Here is an 18581-nt window from a genome sequence, read left to right on the forward strand (position 1 = left end):
TTTGATTCAACTTTTTTTTATTATTTTTTTTTTCTTTTTGAATGTCATGCAATAATTCACAGTCCCAAGCCCACAGTTTTCAAACAAGGTAGGAAAAAGGAAAAAAGAAGCAAAGGAAATCGGTGGTGTTTTTTTTTTTTTCTTTTTTCTTTTGTTATTTCAAGCAGGACCAAATGTCAGAAAAAAATGCTTCTTTTCTCAATCATTAATTTTTTTGTCCTTTTAAAATCGTTTATTTTTTTTAAATTGATTTCTGCAGGCAGTTATAGTAGGGTTTGGTATAACCAGCAAGCACTCCTGTGTGTGTCTGAGAACGTGTGTGGGGTATGAGTGTGTCTGGTGGAGGTCTGTGTGGGACGCTGGGTTTCCTCTTCGCTTCCGGCTTCTCGCCACACACGGGCCACCAGCTCGCGTTCACCAGGGAAAGGAAAGATTCAGTTGAGATGATAAAACTCATCAATAGAGGCAATTTTTTTCTCCCCGTTTTTCTTTTAAAAATGTTTTTTTTTTTTTTTTTTTAATTTCCATTTTCCCCAAGGTTCTCCAAAAATGGCTGAGTTAATTAGAATCCCTTGGCTGTGTGGTTTGTCTGCCCCCGAGGGACCCCGTCGTGGGGGGTCGGGGCTGGGTGGGGGGCGCAGTAGCAGCCCAGGAGCGGCTTGTCCGGCTGAGGGTCTTTGCGGGACACCCTGGTGTGTCCTGGCCCTGGGGACTCCCTCCAGAGGCCGGGGCCGTCCAGCTGGTCCTCTCCTGGGCCCTCCCGGGCCTCCCCCCGTGTGCTGGGCAGGTGGCAGCGAGGTGGCCCCGCGGCCGGTGCGGCTCCTCCCCGGGGGGGCGTGTGCGTGGGGTGCGTGGGGGGGGCCGGGCGGGCGCGGGTGCCACCTCGCCCGGGCTTAGCACCAGTCGTCGTCGTCGGTCTCGCTGTAGGTTTCGTGCAGGCCTTTCCGGGAGCCCGGCCCACGGGGCCTCGCCAGTCCGTGGGCCGGGTAGTAGCCGTTGGGGAGTCGCCGGCCGTGCCTGGAAGGCGAGGCGCAGGCCGGGCCAGCGGCCCGGGGAGTCCTGGGCGAGCACGCGTGGCGCGCGGGGGGCGGCGCGTCGTAGGCGGCGACCCGGGGCTCCTCCCCGCCGCCGCCGCCGCCGCCGCCGCCGCCGCCGCCGCTGCCCAGGCCGTCGGGCTCGTCGTAGTCGGAGCCCCGGTAGTAACCGTGGTGCCGGGGGACCGGGGGCCCCTCGGTCGCGTGCGCGCCGGACGCCGGCCACCGCGCCCCGCCGTGGCGACACGCTCTGGGGGACTCGCTCCTGGCCATGCCCGGGACCCGCCGCTCCATCGTTGGCGAGCGGCTGCTGCCGTGGCCCCCCGTGGGCGGCCGCTCCCCGGCCAGGGGCTCAGCCGCGGGGCCCGGGTACCTCCGCGGGCCGCTGGGGGCCGCCCGGCTTGGCCGCACCGCCGGCTGCTGCTGCTGCTGCTGTTGCTGCGGGGGACCCGAGCCGCCGGCCTTACGGATCACGGGGGAATAGGACACGTGTGGCCGGGGGGTGGAGGGGGTCTGGGGGAGCTGGCGGCGTCCCCGCCGCGGAGTGCTGGTACCAGATGTTGAGGGGGCTGGGCTTCCACTTACGGAACTACTGCCCTACACGAAAATTGAAACAAAGGAAATCAAAAAAAAAGATACACCAAAATCAACCAGGAGACGGGAGGAGACACAGAGGACGGGAGGGTGAGGACCGAAGGAAAACCAAAGGACAGGAGAGGCACCGGGAGGAGAGGGGGACACAGGACATTCGAATGGAAAAAAAAAGGAGAAAAGCAACAGCCACAGGGAGGATGAGGGCAGGAAGAGGCGAGGAGGACGAGGGTGGGGGGGGGGAGTGGGAGAGACAAGGAGGGAGGGGGAAGTCGAAAACCAACACAACAAAGTGAAAAGAGAAATGAGAAATGGAGTTTTGTAAGTTTGGGGGTTAAAATAGCAGAAGTTTAAAAAATTACTCACAGGCGTCCAGAGGACAGAAATCATAATCGAAACAACAACAGAAAAAAAACGGAAGCCGGGTTAAAGGAAAGCAAAAGGCAGCGGGGCAGCCAGCATGGTCATGAGTTGTAAAGACTACGCTGGCCAGAAACTCAAAACGTGATCCACAACCAAAGAGGAAGCAGCTGCGGGCAGGGAGAGGGTGGCAGGCGGGCAGGGAGGCTGGGGGTGCAGAGTGGGGAGCCAGAGTGGCAGGGGGCAGTGTTCACCCCTGCCCGAGCCCAACCCCCTGGCTTGGGGAGCCCACTCCATGGTGGACAGGGTCAGAGGTCACAGCAGCAGTGGGGACCCTGCCCAGAGTGGCTGTAGGGTGTAGGCCCCCTCCTCTCCCGGGTCCCAGGGGCTCGGCTCAGGGGTACCTCCTGCCACACCCACCTGCCGGTGTGCCATGTGCTCTCGGCCCTCACTGGGTGAGCGGGACCAGCGCTGGTCCCGGGCCCGGGTCCGGCCGTGGTCAGGCCGCTCCTGGGCGTAGCGCTCCTTGTCTGGGGGCGGGGGGTGATGGTGGTGGTGGTGGTGATGGTGCTGCCGATGCTTCCGGTCCTTGGGCCGGCCCCGCTCCTGGTCTCGTTCCTTTGATGGCAGGTCCCCAGACTGGGTGGTCATGCTCAGGTCTGTCCCCAAGCCTGGGCCAGACGGGGTCAGACAGATAGACAGATGGCTTTGAGGGAGGGGTGGCATGGTCTGTGCACATGGGAGGCTGCCAAGGGGCTCTAGAGAGGGGCACCTTCCCCTGGACCCCCCTGGACCAAGGACGGCCTGGTGGGTGCTGGGAGGGGGGTCGGTCCCCAGGTTCTGAGCAGCAGCTGTTACAGCTTGGTCCCTTTGGTCTCGTCCAAGCCTTTCTGTCTTTTCTCCTTCAGTGTCTACCCCACTCTGCCTTCTGTCCTATCTCCCCTCCTCTGTCCCCTTATACAGCCTCCGGTCCCTGGGCCCTGCAGGGCGACCCACCTGTGTCCACGTCCGTGTAGCGGCCCAAGGAGCGCTCGGAGGCGCGGTGGCTGCGGTCTCTGCGCCGCTGGTGGTGCCGCTGGTTCTCTTCGGGGGGCACCCTCTCCAGGGAGTAGTCGTCCAGGCGCCGGGCCTTGGGGCCCAGCACGGAGGCCGAGCGCTTCATGGGGCTGGTGTCTGAGATGGTCTGGGGGGGACAGGCCGGCAGACGGGGTCAGCGGCTGGCACCAGGGAGTCCCGGTCTGTCCTGCCCCATCGGCCACCAGTGACTGTGGTGTGACCGTCCAGGGCGGGGTCGGGGTGGGGGCGACCGTGGGCCTCAGGTCCTGATCAACCAGAGCTCCAGGACTCCTCTGTCACCCCCCAGGCTCATCCTGGGTTCTGGCCAGGAGGCCCCATTCTATACACCTCCTGCTGGGACAGGCAGGCCGACCGAAGGGCAGAGCTTCCCCCATTCCAAGTGCAAAGCTGGGAGCCCCGGGCCGGCGCTCGCCCTGCCTGCTCTCCAGGGCGGGTGAGGAGCCTCTGCCTCTCCTCGCTGTCAGGCCTACACGCCCAGGGCCAGGCACCCAGCTCACCGTCCTCCTTGGCCAACTGGGCCTGGACTTCTCTGACCACCTGAGTCTGGCCTCCGTAAGGAGCCCTTGAGGGGCTGCCCTGGCATTTGAGGCCCCGAGGGACCTGCTCTCCTCATCCTTGGCCTGCAGCCTGGGGGCCTGCATGTGCTGCACCCACTGGGTCCAGCTGGGTTCTCTGTGGCTCGGAGAGGAGAGGAGGAAGACGGGGCAGACATTGCCCAGGGCCCGGCCCAGCTAAGGGGGCAGCGGTACTGCCTGAGGAAAGAGTTTTAAGGAACACAGGGCTGCGGGACCAGAGGTTCAGGGGTGGTGTTAGGGGAAAGAGCCCCTGAGAAAGTGGGCCAGGCAGGGCTGCAGGTCAGACTCCTTGGAACGTTGGACCCCCTGGCTTGGGGGCTCTGAAGAGAAGGGGGTGGTGGAGGGGGAGGGAGGAGGGGGGCAGGGCAGGGTCACTCCTCCAGGGCACACGTGGGGCACACAGAGAACACAACACATGAGGATGGGGCTCCACAGGGGGGAAGGGGGAGGGGGTGCAGTCTGCAAAGAAAGGGTGGGGTCCGAGGACAGGGAGAGATGACAGGACTCCCACGAGGGGGGGTGGGCGGGAAGAGGGGGCCGGAGCCCAGCTGGGCGGCGGGCGGGCGCGGTACATACACTGAGGTTATTCCCACGTGGCCGGCCCCTTCTCCTCTGTCACAGCCCCACGGGATGGTGCACACAGAAAAAACAGAAAGAAGGAAATAAATATAAAAGCTGAGAGGGAGAGTGGAGAGGTGGTAGATGGAAGAGATGCCAGGGCCGGGGAGAGGAACCTGAGGGGGAGGAGAAGGGGGAGGGAGTGAGAGGTTAAAGTCCCCGGTGGTGTGTGGGCGACCCCAGGCCCAGCCGGCAGTCCTCCCATGAGCACAGAGGAGACAGACAGGAGACACCACAGACAGATGGCAAAGGCACGAGACCGACAGATGGGACGGCGTGGCTGCAGGCCCCTGGCCCTGAGCTTTGCCTCATGCAATGTGCCCCAGCCTTGGCTCTGCTGACACTCAAAGCTTTGGGGAGGGGTGGCCGTCGGCTGGCTTGTCCCACCCGTCTCCTGGGGCCCAGCAGCTCAGTCCTGCTGGGTGGGTGGGTGGGTGGGAGTGGGGGCCCGTCAGGATGGGGCTGGGTAGCCACATGCAGGGTGAGTGCCTCCCGCCCAAGTTCCCAGCAGTCAGAGGCCAGGCCCCTGGGTGACCCTGGCCCAGCCAGGCACAGCACAGCCTCCCACCCCGTGCAGATGTCACGGCACAGCACACGGGCAGCCCGCCACCGTCAGACATGCCGCCCCGCCTCTCAGGCTGGGTGGGCAGCCAGCCATGCTTCTGGCTCTGGCCCCTCTGGCCCCATGGGCCTGGGGCAGTGGGACACCCCCCCCCCCAACCCCCCGCCCACCCGAGCCCTGCAGCTGGGTAAAGCAGCCACACGCAGGCACACATCGGGCGCGCACACACCTGCTCCTCCCCAGCGGCCCCCACAGAGACCAGACAGAGAGACGAACCCCAGCTGCCCCCGGGCCCACCCCAGACTCCGCCACCAGGTCCTAGGACCCACCAAGTTCCCCAGAGCGTGCGTGTATACGAGCACACACACCCGGGTATGTGCGAGCGCGTGTGCGGAGCGTGCGTGTATACGAGCACACACACCCGGGTATGCGCGAGCGTGTGTGCGTGTGCGTATGTGTGTGCATGAGTGTATGTTCTTGATTGCTCTCACTTGGGCCAGACACACCACCTCCCACACCCCCTCTGCAACCTCCACGTCCTGCTGCCTCAAGTACCCCCAAACGGGGCAGAGACAGACCACCTGGCGGTGGCCACGGTACCCTGCCCCAGGGGAACCCCCCCCCCTCTCAGCCCTCCGTCAAGGAGGAGCTAAGAGGACCAGGGCCTCCAGGGGCTCCAGGTGTGGCCTGTAGGGGCAGTGGGGCCTGCACACTGCTGCCGAGGGTGCAGGACGCCCGCCCAGCCCTGGGTCCCTGGGCTCCATGGGGAAGCAGAGATTCCAGAGGCCAAGTGCAGCCCCCAGCGTGGTGGGTGAAAGCCCTCACCTGGTTCTCGGCGGGGAGGCGGGGCATGGAGGTGGCCCGGGCCTGGCCCTCCATGGGGAGGTAGTGCTCACTGTCGGAGTAGCCGTCTCTGCCCATCTCTCGCATCTCCACAGACTGCGGGGCAGATGGCGAGGCCGGGTGAGCCCCAGGGCCTGACACGTGGACCCCGGGGGTGGCCCGGTGTGTGCGGAGCTGCAGGTGGGGGGGCCCAGACCCCTCCTTCTTGTCCTGCCCGGGCCTGGGAGCCATGGGGGCGTGGGGGGCTATGGAGGCACCTGAGAGTTGGGCTGGCTATTGGGCATGTCCGTGGGGGGTCCTCGCTCCGGGCTCCACGTGCCCGTCTTCTGGAACATCTCCTGGGCCCGCTGGGTCACCCAGGATGGGCTTTCCTTCATGCCGCTTTCGTGAGCTATCCTGTGTGGGGCACAGAGACCAGGGTGGTGGTGGGCACTCCGGGGGCTTTCACACCCGACCGGCACCCCCGTTCCCCTGCCTCCTGGCCAGAGGGACACTCACAGGCCTCCTCCTGGGTCCAGCTGGGTGGAGGGGAGGGCATTCTGGCCGGGCGCCCCCTCCTGTGTTGGAGATGGGGGTTCCATGCGCTGGAACATGAGAGGTGTCCGGTTCTGGGGAAGCAGAGAGCAGTGTGTGTGCACAGGGGACAGGTGGAGGAGGGCGCCCCAGGCTCAGGCTCTGGTCAGGGCTGCAGCGGTGAGGCTATGCTTAGCCCACCCCTGGGGTGAAATCCCAGGAGTCATTCTTGACATGCCCCCCCACCCCAAAACGCACACACACTCAAGTCTGATCCATCAGCTAGTCCTCAAGACTCTTCCTTCCAAATCCATCCATAACTGGATCACTTCTTACCACTCCACAGCCCACATCCTGGTCCGGCCTCATCAGTTCCGGCCTGGACCAGTGCAGTTGCCTCCTCTCAGGTCTCCCAGCTCCAGCCCTTACCCCCCACGGCCACTAGAGGGCACCTGGGAACACCTGCATGAAGTCACTTCCCTCCTCTACTGAGGAGCCCCCATGGCTCCCACATCACTCTGAGCAAAAGTCAAAGGCCCACTAGGCCCTGCATAATCTGTCCTGTCACCTCCCCACCCTTGTCTCCTCCCACTGCCTCTTGCACACTCTGTTCCACCATATCGACTTCCTTGCTGTTCCCTGAACTCAAACTCATGGTCCTGCCTCAGGGCCTTTGCACTGGCTGTGCCCTCTGCCTGAAACACTCTCCCCCTAGGTATCTGCCTGGCTCCCTCTCCTCTTCCTTCAAGTCTTTCCTCAGATGTCACTTCCTCAGCGAGGCCTCCGCTGACTACCCCTTTCAAATCACATTCCCTCCCCTGCCCCCGATTTTTCCCATGGTACTTAGCATTTTCTGCAATGCTATGTAATTTAATCGTCTGTCATTGTTGGCATTCCCCCAACTGGAAAGTCTGCTCCACAGGGATTCTGGTCTGCTTTGCTCACAGATGCACCCCCAGAGCTGAGAACCATGCCCGGCACACAGTAGGTGTCCAATGAGTGTTGATGGAGCAGATGAGTTAATCCAGGCTACGTCTCCTTGGCACTGTCCTACGTCTCAGTGACCTGCCTTGGAGCCTGGCCTCATCCCACTGCTCTGGTTGGTCCTCATGGTGACAAGGAAGCCACTGTCTCCCAGCCTGGATGCCCCCAGAGCGATGGACATAGCAGGGCAGGGCCATCAGGGCTGGGGCCATACCTGCTCCTCGCGCATGGCCTGCAGCTTCTTGGCCTTGCTTTGCCGGTAGTACTCCATGATCATCATGGCTGCATAGATCTTCCCCACCGTCAGGTCCGTGGCTGGGGGCACAGGGTGAGCTCACTGTGGGTGGGGGCCCCTGTGTGCACCAGCCCTGCCGTCCCTGGACCTCCTTTTTCCCTCCCCCTCCGTCCTGGTGGGACAGAGCCTGAGGCCAGGCCGGGCCTGGCTCTTACACTTGTGAGGGGTGACCAGCAGGTCCAGCGTCTTCTGGGACAGGTTGGGCCAGATGGCCATCATCTCCTTCCGCAGCTCAGCGTCCATCTGTTGTTTGTCGGCTCCGCCTGTGGGTGGGCACAGAGAGGCATCAGCCGGCCTCTGGGGCAGCCGCAAAGCCAGTGGTTCCTGTTGACCCAAGCTCTGGGGTCCTGGTTCCCAGCGGGCCTGACCCAGAGAAGTATAGTCCTCAGCAGGGCCAGGGCCTTCGAAAGACCATGCGGGGGACAGTCCAGCTTCCTGAGGGGCCAACCTGGTTCCCACTTACCAGCTGCGTGACCTGGGTGTTAGTCTATTGTGCCGTGCCTCAGTTTCCCCATCTTCAAAATGGGGGTGACGGCAATACTACCCGCCTCACTGCGTTGTTTGAAGATCAAAATAGTTAATGTACAGCATTAGGACGGTGTCTGCTGTAGGGAGCCTGGGGTAAGCCTCAGGGAGCAGTCCTGATAGAGGACGTTCTCCCTCTACCGAGTATCCCCTCCTGTGAATGTTGACCTTGGACAGAGCCAAGCCCTGGCCCCTCACTCCAGCCATGGTGGTCATTAAGGTTCTTTAGCAGCCATTCCTGGTCCCTCCTGCCCGAGTGCACGGGAGTGTGGCCCTTCCTGGCCCCTGGGGTTGACCAGGGCCATGGGATGAGTTCTTGCCCGTAAGGTGTGAGCAGGGTGAGGCCCCGCTTTGGGCATTAAATGGGCAGTGCAGGCCCCTCCTGAGTTCTCATTCCCTCTGTCGCAGCGGCTGGTAATGTTGGGGACAGTGGTTGCCCCCTCACGCCTGGTCCCTGAGTGACTGACGCACAGAAGCCCCTGCTGACCCCGGAAGTTCCCACATAATGGAAGTGGGAAGCGAATCTTTGTTGGTTCAGGACCTTGGGGCTGTTTGTTACAGAGCACATCCTCATCCATTCTAACTGATACACCAGCTTGGCCCTTGCTTCTACTCCTGTTTCACAGCCCCAAACGGGGGCTATTCTAAACATTTACCAGCTGGTAGGAGAGGGACATTGATGACAGAGCTAGAGCAAGGGCCTGAAGGATCCCTGCTGGACCAAATATTAACCCTGTGGTTGCTGGATTATGGGAGGAGATCTAGGGGAAGGGCAGGAGCCGGCTGCCAGCCAGTAGAGAACTACTGCAGTGTTTAACAACCATCCATGGGGGCCTGTGGCTGAGTAGCTGGACCGCCCAGACAGCCTCAACATCCCCCTTTGCCTCCATTCCCTGTCCACCTCTTGTCGCCCAGCATCTGCCGTCTTTGTCCCTCCTTCTCCCACTCCTCCATTTCCTGGGCCCAGCCCGGAGCTCCCTCTGGAACCCCTGCCCAGCTTCTCCTTCTCAGCAGATGTGGGTCAAAGCACAGACATCTGCCAGGCACTCCGTGGACCTTTCACTCATCTTCCCCCGTGTGACTCTGGAGACGGATGTCTTTATTTTGAGAAAAATCCTTCAGAAGGGCGTTTTTGCAAGTCAAGCTCAGATCCTGTTCCAGAGTGATGATATGGAGGCGGTGGGGAGCTGAACTGCCTGGACCAGTGTAATCGCTTCTGCCAGGTCGCCTTGCTCCTCCCACAGCCACCAGAGGGCGCCCAGGGACACCTGCATCAGTCACCTGCCTCGTCTGCTCAGAGCCCTTCAAGGCTCTCACCTCACCCAGGGTGATCCCCCGAGTCCACAAGGCCCTGCATGATCCGCCCTCATCTCCTCTACTTTCCCCCTTGCTCACTCTGTTCCAACCACACCAACCTCCTCGTTGCTCAGCAAACACGCCAAGCACCGTCCTGCCTCAGGGTCTTTGCATGGGTTGTTTCCTCTGCCAGGATGGTTCTTTCTACAAATATCTATGTGGTTCCCTCCCTCACCTCCTTCAGGTCCCTGCCCAAACCCTTTATCAAAGAGGTCTTCTAGCTGCCTCCCAACCTAAAACAGCTGCCCCTCCTTCGATGCCCTTTTCCTGCTTTATTTCTCTGGTCTTTTATCATCTCATGCTATTGTTCACCACATCACCACTAGGGGGCACGGTCCACGGTCTGGTCTCTCTTTTCGCTGCTGGTGGTTGCAGGGTCTAATGATACAAGGGACTGTGGTCACTGGAGCCGACCTGCATGGGTGTAGGGGTGATTGGTGGGCCTGGACACAGGTTGGGAAGTTGTGGAAGATCCTTGGGAAAATCATCTGTGTAGCTGGGTTCTCAACATACTTGACACCAACCTATGACAGTTTTATTTTTTTCCTCTAGGGAAGCAGTTGGAATTAATAGCTAAGTCTCGTGTCCACTGTAGCTAAGTGAGGTGCCTGGGGTCTCTGTGGGTCCTTCTCAGAGACACGGGAAGGGAAACAAGAGAACATGACATTCTTGTGAAAAGTCACTTTCTCCTTACAGCTTACATGTTTCCTGTTTCTAGTGAAGAAAAGGAAGATACCTATTGTTATGAACTGAATTGTGTCCCCCCCCCCCCCCGCCAGATTCATGTTGAAGCCCTAACCCCCAGTGTAACGGCATTTGGAGATGAGGTCTTTAAGGAAGTAACTAAAGTTACATGAGGTCATGAGGGTGGTCCCTGATTCAATAGGACTGGTGTCCTTATAAGAAGAGAGAGATAGACACCAGGGATGCACATGCACAAAGGGAAGGCCATGTGAGGACACAGCAAGAAGGCGGCCACCTGCAAGCTGAGGAGAGAGGCCTCAGGAGAAACCAAACCCTCTGGCACCTGAATCTTGGACATCCAGTCTCCAGAACTGTGAGGAAATAAATTTCTGTTGTTTATGCACTCAGCCTCTGATATTTTGTTATGGTGGCCAGAGCTGATTAAGATACCTGATCTTGGCATCTGAATTAGGTAAGGCCAAGGTTTCTCACCCTGTCAGCACTGTCGACACTTGAGGCTCCATCATTCTTGGTTGTGGGGTCGTCCTGTGCATTGCAGGACTTACACTTACCCCAGTCCTGACAACAAAGCCTGTCCCCAGACACTCCCAGGTGTCCCCTGGTGGATAAAACTGCTTCCAGTTGAGAACCACCTTAGACTCTTTCTGCTTTAATTCACTGGGAGATCTTGCATTCAGGACTGTCGTTCACATTTAAAGAAAGGGAAAGTCCTTAGGGGATTTCAAGGTGGCCCTCCCCTGGGGTCATGAGATCTGCTCAAGGCCACATCTCAGGTTCACTCCTCCTCCAGGTACAGAATTGTTAACACCGGGGTTCCCAGGGACAGAGGGCTCCCTGGTATTCAGGCATCAGTCCCCCACAAACCAGCTGTGTCCCAGAGTTTATCGTCCGAAGGGTCCTCCCCTCTCCCACATCACTCTGCACCCCTCTGGTGAACGTTCTCTGTTGCAGAGTCTGTTCCGTGCACGCTGAGACATTCAAGCAGATACACACCAGATACCGTGAGCACCAGCCCTCTCCCAGTTGCGACAACCCAAACTGTCTCCAGACATTGCCAATGTCCTCTGGGGGCAGAATTATGCCTGGCTGAGAACCCCTGACTTAGGGTTTAACCCCTGACCTGGATCCACAACCTCTGACCCTGCTCTTTCTTTTCCATAACATGTCCCGCTTTTGAACACGTTACATATCTACTTATTTATCATTGACTGTTTATTTGTTGCCTCTTTCCCCACAGCCCCACAAGGGCCAGAGGTTCGTCTGTCTTTCACTGCCCCATCCCACGTGCCAAGGACAGAGCCAGGCACACAGCGGGTGCCCAGTGGATGTTCTCATTCAATGAGCTGATAATGCAGGCAGGTCAGAGCCCTTCAGCTCCCACCAGGCCACCCCAGAACCTTCCAGGCCATTGCAGAACCCACCTCCAGACAGAGCCTGGTCTTTGAGGGTATTAAAGGACGAGACGGTGGCCTTTTGGCTGGTCAGCCACGTGGAGCCCTGAAGGAGAGTCCAGGCTGGCCCGGGCTCAGGGAATGCTGGACAGCTGTGGAGATTCTGCTACTGGCTGGCTGAGGCCTGTCTCTTCTCCACACAACCCTCCACTGCTGTCCACAGCTGTTAGCACGCAGGCGGCACAGTGTTTATAAAGCTCTCCCTGCAGGCTCTCAGCAGAAGCCAGAACGTTAGCTTGAGGCTGGGGAGTTTTAAAAAAACTTTTATTTTATATTGTAGTCTTTTTTTTTTGTCCACGCCGAGTGGCTTGTGGGATCCCCAACCAGGGATCAAACCCCAGGGCCCTGGCAGTGAGAGCGTCAAGTCTTAACCACTGGAGCAACAGAGAATTCCCTGGAGTAGTTGATTAACAATGTTGTGTTAGTTTCAGATATACAGCAAAGTGATTCAGTTATACATATACATGTATCTATTCTTTTTCAAGTTCTTTTCCCAATTAGGTTATCACAGAGTATTGAGCAGAGTTCCCTGTGCTATGTTGTTGGTTATCAATTTTTAATATAGCAGTGTGTATATGTCAGTGAGGCTGGGGATTTTGGATTTTGATGTGTTAACTGGGTTTACGTTCGTTCAGGTAGGTGGCTGGCTCTGTCCTCATCACCTTCTGGTTGGGGTGGGGAACAGGAAGGCAGTGGGGGATGAAGGGACACAGCCCAAGCCCCTCGGGGGAGGTTTCAGGGATCCAGACACAACGTCTAGAAGAAAAAGAAACATGACGACAGAGGATTTTTTCCCCAGGCAAGAATGAGATCCTTCTGGGAGGAGAGAACAGAGGGGTGAGTGGGAAGGAGAAACAGACAGAGAAGAGGAAGGACAGACACAGAAGGGACACAGATAAGACAGATAAGGAGACACAGAAGGAGACACAGAAGGAGACAGATAAGCAGAGGGACCTGCTCTCTTTCTCTCCCAGCTAAGATGGGCCTCACAATTTTTGAAGAATCGCTGAGGTTAACCCACTCCTCCATGTTACCCCCTGCCTGCTGGAAAGGAACTCAGTGTGTTTAGAAGCAAATTCAGTGTTGAAAAAAAGTGTGTTGTACTCTCAGCTGGCCTGAGACGTGATTCTGTTGAAATGGCTGTGATTGTCAGCACTGTCAGAACTGTTGTCCCCAAGCTCTCGGCTGAACTTCCTTGACTCCAGAGCTGTGCCCCATGGAACTTTGGGAGGTGAGAGGACGGGGAGGGGTCCCTGGCTCACAGATGCTGGGGGCGTGACCCTCTGGGAGCTGAGTAGGGTCTGGGGTATGAGTGACAATGACAGCCAAGTGGCAGGCACATCCCCGGAGTCCTTGAAATCCTCACGTGGGGAATCTGGTGAGTGTCCTAAAGGCTGGACTTGCTAAAGTCCACAGAAGGGGTTCTTTTTTTTAATATATATGTTTGTTTTATTTTTGGCTGCGTTGGGTCTTTGTTGCTGCGTGCAGGCTTTCTCTAGTTGTGGTGAGTGGGGGCTACTCTTCGTTGTGGTGCATGGGCTTCTTGTTGCGGTGGCTTCTCTTGTTGCGGAGCACGGGCTCTAGAGCACAGGCTCAGTAGTTGTGGCTCACGGGCTTAGTTGCTCCGCGGCATGTGGGATCTTCCCGGACCAGGGCTTGAACCCATGTCCCCTGCATTGGCAGGCGGATTCTTAACCACTGCACCACCAGGGAAGTCCCACAGAAGGGGTTCTGTGCCATAAGAGACAACTCAGCAGGTCTGGGTTGTCCAAACCTTGCACATTCCAAAGGAATGACTGGTTCTTTTTTTTTTTTTTTTTTTGTGGTACGCGGACCTCTCACTGTTGTGGCCTCTCCCGCTGCGGAGCACAGGCTCCGGACGCGCAGGCTCAGCGGCCATGGCTCACGGGCCCAGCCGCTCCGCGGCACGTGGGATCCTCCCGGACCGGGGCACGAACCCGTGTCTCCTGCATCGGCAGGCGGACTCTCAACCACTGCGCCACCAGGGAAGCCCCAGGAATGCCTGGTTCTTGACCAGCTCCTGGAAGATAATGTCTAAGTCCTAGAGTGTCCTGCCTGATAAGAGTGTTTTTGTTTACCTAGGGGCCTTGGGCCAGGCCAGATGGTTTATCCTAGCAATGTGATTTATGGTGGAGGCCTTGAGTCACGTGGTATCAGCGTGACCTATAGAGGGGCTGGAGGCTGAGCAACTAAGGTCAGCCAGGCTTACAACGACCAACTCCCAATAAACACGCTAGACACCAAAGTTCAGGTGGGCTTGGATGGCTGGCAACACTGCATACATGTTGTTACACATCATTGCTGGGAGAAGTAAGCAGTGTGCATGTGACGCCACTGGAAGGGAGTGGGAGCTCCCTCTTGGTCTCTCCCGGACCCTGCTTCATGTGCCTGTTTCCTTTGCAGATCTTAATCTGTATCGTTTTGCTGTAATAAGCCATAACGGTTAGCAAAACAGTTCTGAGTCCTTCTAGCGAATCACTGAGCCCAGGTCTTGGGTTATCTTCAGACCCCTGAACACAGGTCCCCAGAGGGAAACAGCAGCTGGGATTCAAAGGCATTATGTACCAAGAGTAGGTGCACTGTTAGACCCATTTTACAGAACTGTGGCAGGCAGAAATCTAAAGTTGCTCCTTCTTTCCCAGCAAAATTCTGGTTATTCAATCAAATGCTTGGGACTTCCCTGGTGGTGCAGTGGTTAAGAATCCGCCTGCCAATGCAGGGGACACGGGTTCAATCCCTGGTCTGGGAAGATCCCACATGCCACGGAGCAACTAAGCCACAACTACTGAGCCTGCGTGCTACGACTACTGAAGCTTGCATGCTCTAGAACCTGCGTGCCAAAACTACTGAGCCCCCATGCTGCAACTACTGAAGCCTGTGTGCTGCAACTACTGAGCCCACGTGCTGTAACTACTGAAGCCCGTTTGCCTAGAGCCCATGCTCCGCCACAGGAGAAGCCGCCACAATGAGTAGCCCACGCACTGCAATGAAGAGTAGCCCCCACTCGCTGCAACTAGAGAAAGCCCACAGGCAGCAACGAAGACCCAACGCAGCCAAAAAAAAAAAAAAAATTAAATCAAATACTAGTCTAGGGACTGCTATGAAAGGACTCTGCAAATGTAATTAAAGTCCCAAGTCAGCTGACTGTAAGCTGATCTGGGTGGGTCTGACCTAATCAGGTGATCCCTCTAAAAGCAGACCATTTTCTTTTCTTTCTTTTTTTTTTTTTTTGCGGTACGCGGGCCTCTCACTGTTGTGGCCTCTCCTGTTGCAGAGCACAGGCTCCGGACGCGCAGGCTCAGCGGCCATGGCTCACGGGCCCAGCCGCTCCGCGGCATGTGGGGTCTTCCTGGACCGGGGCACGAACCCGTGTCCCCTGCATTGGCAGGCAGACTCTTAACCACTGTGCCACCAGGGAAGCCCCAGACCATTTTCTTGGCAGCAGAAGAAGTTAGAGCGATTTGGAGCACATAAAGAATTAGATACATCCCTGGGAGCTAAGTGTAACCTCTGGCTAAAAGCCAGAAATGAAACAGGGACCTCAGTCCTACAGCCACAAGGAACTGAATTCTGCTAACATCTAAAGGAGCTTTGGAGTAAATTTTTCCTTGGAACTTCCAGAGAAGCTCTAGAGAAGGTGGCCTTGCCACCTTGATTTTGGCCTTGTGAGACCCTGAACGGAGAGCCCAGTTGAGTCCACCTGGACTTCTGACCTACCTAACTGTGAGCTAATAAGTAGGTGTGTTTTAAGCTGTTAAATTTGTGGTCGTTTGTTACACAGCATAGCTAGCTAATACATGCGCTGAGGCTCAGAGAGGGTGAAGTCTTTTGCCAAGGTTTACAGTTGAGGACAGGGAAGGTGGGTGGGCAAGGTAAGTCCACTTTCCCACGTGATTACAAGATAGCTGCTGCCCACACTTCTGCCTCCTCACCTCCCTGGGTTGGAACCTCCACCAGCTTCAACCATGCTGATGAGCAAACAGTCTGGGGCAGGCAGTGCCACAACGTGGACAGAACCTGGGCCCCCGCTGGTCATGTGACAGATGCTTGGCGAGTCTGGACCACTTGCCTCTGACTTGTTGCATGAGAAAGAAACTTACACTGTGTGGAGACAAGTGGCACTTACGCTGTCCCCTGAGTCTCGGCCTCACTCCTGATTCTCTCTCACTCCATTTGGGGGCACCTCTGCTCTCTCTACCTTCATCTGCATGTTTCCTGGCTCTCATAATGTCTGTCCTCAACGTGCCCCGCCCCTTCACTGGGCACTGTCCCACTGGAAGCTGCTGGTCTCCTTCCCCGAATGTCCCCACTCCGAGCAATTTCCAGTCTTGTCTCCTTCTCCCCCTCTTCTCCCCAGGGCCCTGGAAAGAACATGTGTCCCTAAAGTGCAGTCTTCCTTCCTCATAGCCTCCCAGGGGCTTCAGCTGGGTGGAGTCCTGGCCTCTCTCTTCAGCCCCTGATTCCCAACCCTCTTCTGGACGATGGACACAGCCCTCCACCAGTTACTCTCCCAACTTCCTTCTCACTGGTGACGCATGTGCTGCTCTCTCTCCCTGCTGTCCCGTCAGCTGTCAAGTCACATCCACTCTACCGCCAGGCCTCAGAAACCCACTCCAGGCAGGAGGACCATGACCCCCTCCGCCAGAGCTGCCCTGGTCAAAGTGACCAGTGGTGACCCGGCACAGGATCCGCTAGTCACTCTTGGTCCTCATCTTCCTTAGCTGCTGGGCAGCACCTGACACACTGGCGACGCCTTGTAAGAGCCTGAGTTGCCTTGGTCTCCACCCACCTGCCTGGCCACCTTTAATGCTGGGGTGGCCCCAAGCTCAGTCTTCGGGGGTCTGTCCATCCACTCATCCCCTTGGAGAGCTCGTCCAGTCTCCTGGCTTAAAAGCTGCCAGCATCTGACGCCTCCTGACGCTACATCTTCAACACAGCCAGGAAGACTCATCCCCTCACTTCCTTCAGAACCTTCTCGGGGGGCCTCCACCAGAAGTGTAAGTTGGAGAGCCTCCTGCCTAGCCACCATCTTCATGTGTCACCTCCAACACCAACCTCCTGCCCTCCCTTTGCCCCAAACCTGCCCCTGCCATCTCTTCTGTCTCAGGGCACGGCAGCTCCACCCTTCACGCACCGGGGCCCCAGCCCCTGGGGGTGGCCTCGTTGCCTCTTTCCCTCACACCCCACATTCCATGCATGAGCATCTGGTCCTCCTGACTCCCAGGAAATATCCAGAATCTGAATATTCCATATCCCCTCCTTCCGAGCCGCCATCCTGTGTTCACATGAGTTATATCAGGCCTCCTCCTAGCTTCTCTCCACTGTGGTTAGAAGGAGTAGGTGCCTCGTCTGCTCTCGAGGCTGCTTGGTACCCCCATGAGTAGAGCGCAAGTCAGTTCAACGTAGCCCCCGGTGGGGGGAGGGGCTCTGCACCCGCCGGTCCCTCTGTCTGGAGCGCTTCCCCCCCAGGTATCCACGTGACTCCTTCACAACCTCGCTGGGGAGGCCTCCCCCCCGCTGGAAGTGTAACCTGCATTCTCCAGGTTTAGAGCGGCGTCTGGCACACAGGAGGGAAGCTCTCAGGATTTGCTGAGCAGGCGAATGGCTCAGCCCTCCGAGGCCCTGGCTCCGCCCACCCTGCCCCACCTCTCTGCTCCCGTCCCTGCCCTTACCCTTGGCGATCTTGATATCCAGGGCTGTGCGGATCAGAGCCATGAGGGTAGAATTGAAGTGCACGGTGTTGTCATCGGCAACAGGCAGATCCATCCGCAGGAGCCTCTACAGAAAACCAAAGGCAAGGGCAGTCATTCCCAGGCACCCCTCCCGGATCCCGTGAGCCAGACCCACCCTACCCAGGGAGCCCCAGGAAGAACTCTGAAGGCAGCGGCTAGGGTGCCCCCCACCCTCAGGTTACCTGTCCCGGTGTTCCATTTCCTGATTGCCCTCGCTGGCTCCCTCAGGGAGGGCACTGGGGGCTCTCCTATGCTGCGGAGCCCCTGCCCGTTCCTCGCCCGCCTGCTGGACCCTAGGGCTGGCATTTCCAGGGTTGGCCCACATCCTTGCCCTGCCCCAGAGTTCTTCTGGACAGCTCCGTTCCATTCTGACCCCAAAGAAGAAGAGTACAAGCCAGATCGCAGCAGACATGCAGCAGCCAGGCAGAGGGGTCCATTGCCGCAGCCGCCGGGGGCGCCGCTGGCTCTCCACCCCCAACCCCTGGCTCGGCCCAGACCAGACCAGATGGCCACAGGCCGCATCATTCCTCCGAGAAGCGGCAGGCAGGCGACTCCCCCTGCTGATGGGGCGGGCCCCTCGCGCAGCACATGCAGCGAGGCCATGACACACAGAACAGCGGACAGGGGCGCATGCAGACGGAATCTCGAGACTCATTCATAGCTCCGTGGAAAGTGTATCTCAGGGGCATTTCCGGATCTTGGCTCTCTGTGCAATGGCAGGGGGAAGGGGTGAGGGAGGTGTTCCCATGGCCCAGGGAAGAAAAGATTCCCTGTATCCCAGGCAGGGGCTCTGTCCCCCATGCTTGGTGGCGTGGGAGAGGATGCTGGGCTAGCGTGCACCAGCCCAGGCTGAGGTGGCACGGAGATGGAGACTGATGTTCACTAGAGGATTCAGACACGGGTCAGCAGGAAACACAGAGTTGGAGATGGCAAAGGGGATGGCAGACTCAGAGCCGAGCACAAGAGATGGGTTGAGGCAGGGTGGGGAGGGAGATGGTAGACAGAGAAACACATACACACTGGGCCACTGTGCACAGCTGTGCAGGCTGTGCACTGCACAAAGGGCTCCCCATCTTAGAAATCATGGACTTGTGTATTTAAATGACAACTTCCCAGCTGATAGTGGAAAAGTGTCTTGCTCTCCCCACACTGGTGGATTCCAATTGTTTTCCCACAAAGTGTTCTGTGCAAAGGACGTTCATTTCAAATGTGCACAAAGGTGCCTTACGGACCCGTGGCAGCCCTGCACAGAGACCAGGAAGGGAAGGGCACTCTCTCCCTCTCTCTTGCACACGCTCACACACACACCCACACTCGGCCAAGGAGAGACCAAGAGAAG

The 18581-nt window shown here is 58.1% G+C and overlaps 1 protein-coding gene across 1 annotated transcript in view; it reads right to left on the bottom strand.

The window, feature by feature from the left end:
* CACNA1A (calcium voltage-gated channel subunit alpha1 A) overlaps positions 1-18581 on the bottom strand; it is a 126756-nt gene continuing 108175 nt past the window's right edge. Inside the window, exons 34-42 of the mRNA XM_027085850.1 lie at positions 17183-17288; positions 7608-7715; positions 7372-7472; positions 6159-6268; positions 5918-6056; positions 5643-5756; positions 2982-3168; positions 2406-2656; positions 1-1631 (exon numbers count right to left, since the gene is read on the bottom strand). Of these exons, the coding sequence (XP_026941651.1) occupies positions 894-1631; positions 2406-2656; positions 2982-3168; positions 5643-5756; positions 5918-6056; positions 6159-6268; positions 7372-7472; positions 7608-7715; positions 17183-17288 (1854 nt within the window). The 3' untranslated portion in view covers positions 1-893. The remainder of the gene's footprint in view (positions 1632-2405; positions 2657-2981; positions 3169-5642; positions 5757-5917; positions 6057-6158; positions 6269-7371; positions 7473-7607; positions 7716-17182; positions 17289-18581) is intronic.

Source organism: Aethalodelphis obliquidens, unplaced genomic scaffold, assembly GCF_003676395.1.
Source record: "Aethalodelphis obliquidens isolate GAN/ISIS:26980383/991018 unplaced genomic scaffold, ASM367639v1 scaffold53, whole genome shotgun sequence".
NCBI lineage: Eukaryota > Metazoa > Chordata > Mammalia > Artiodactyla > Delphinidae > Aethalodelphis > Aethalodelphis obliquidens.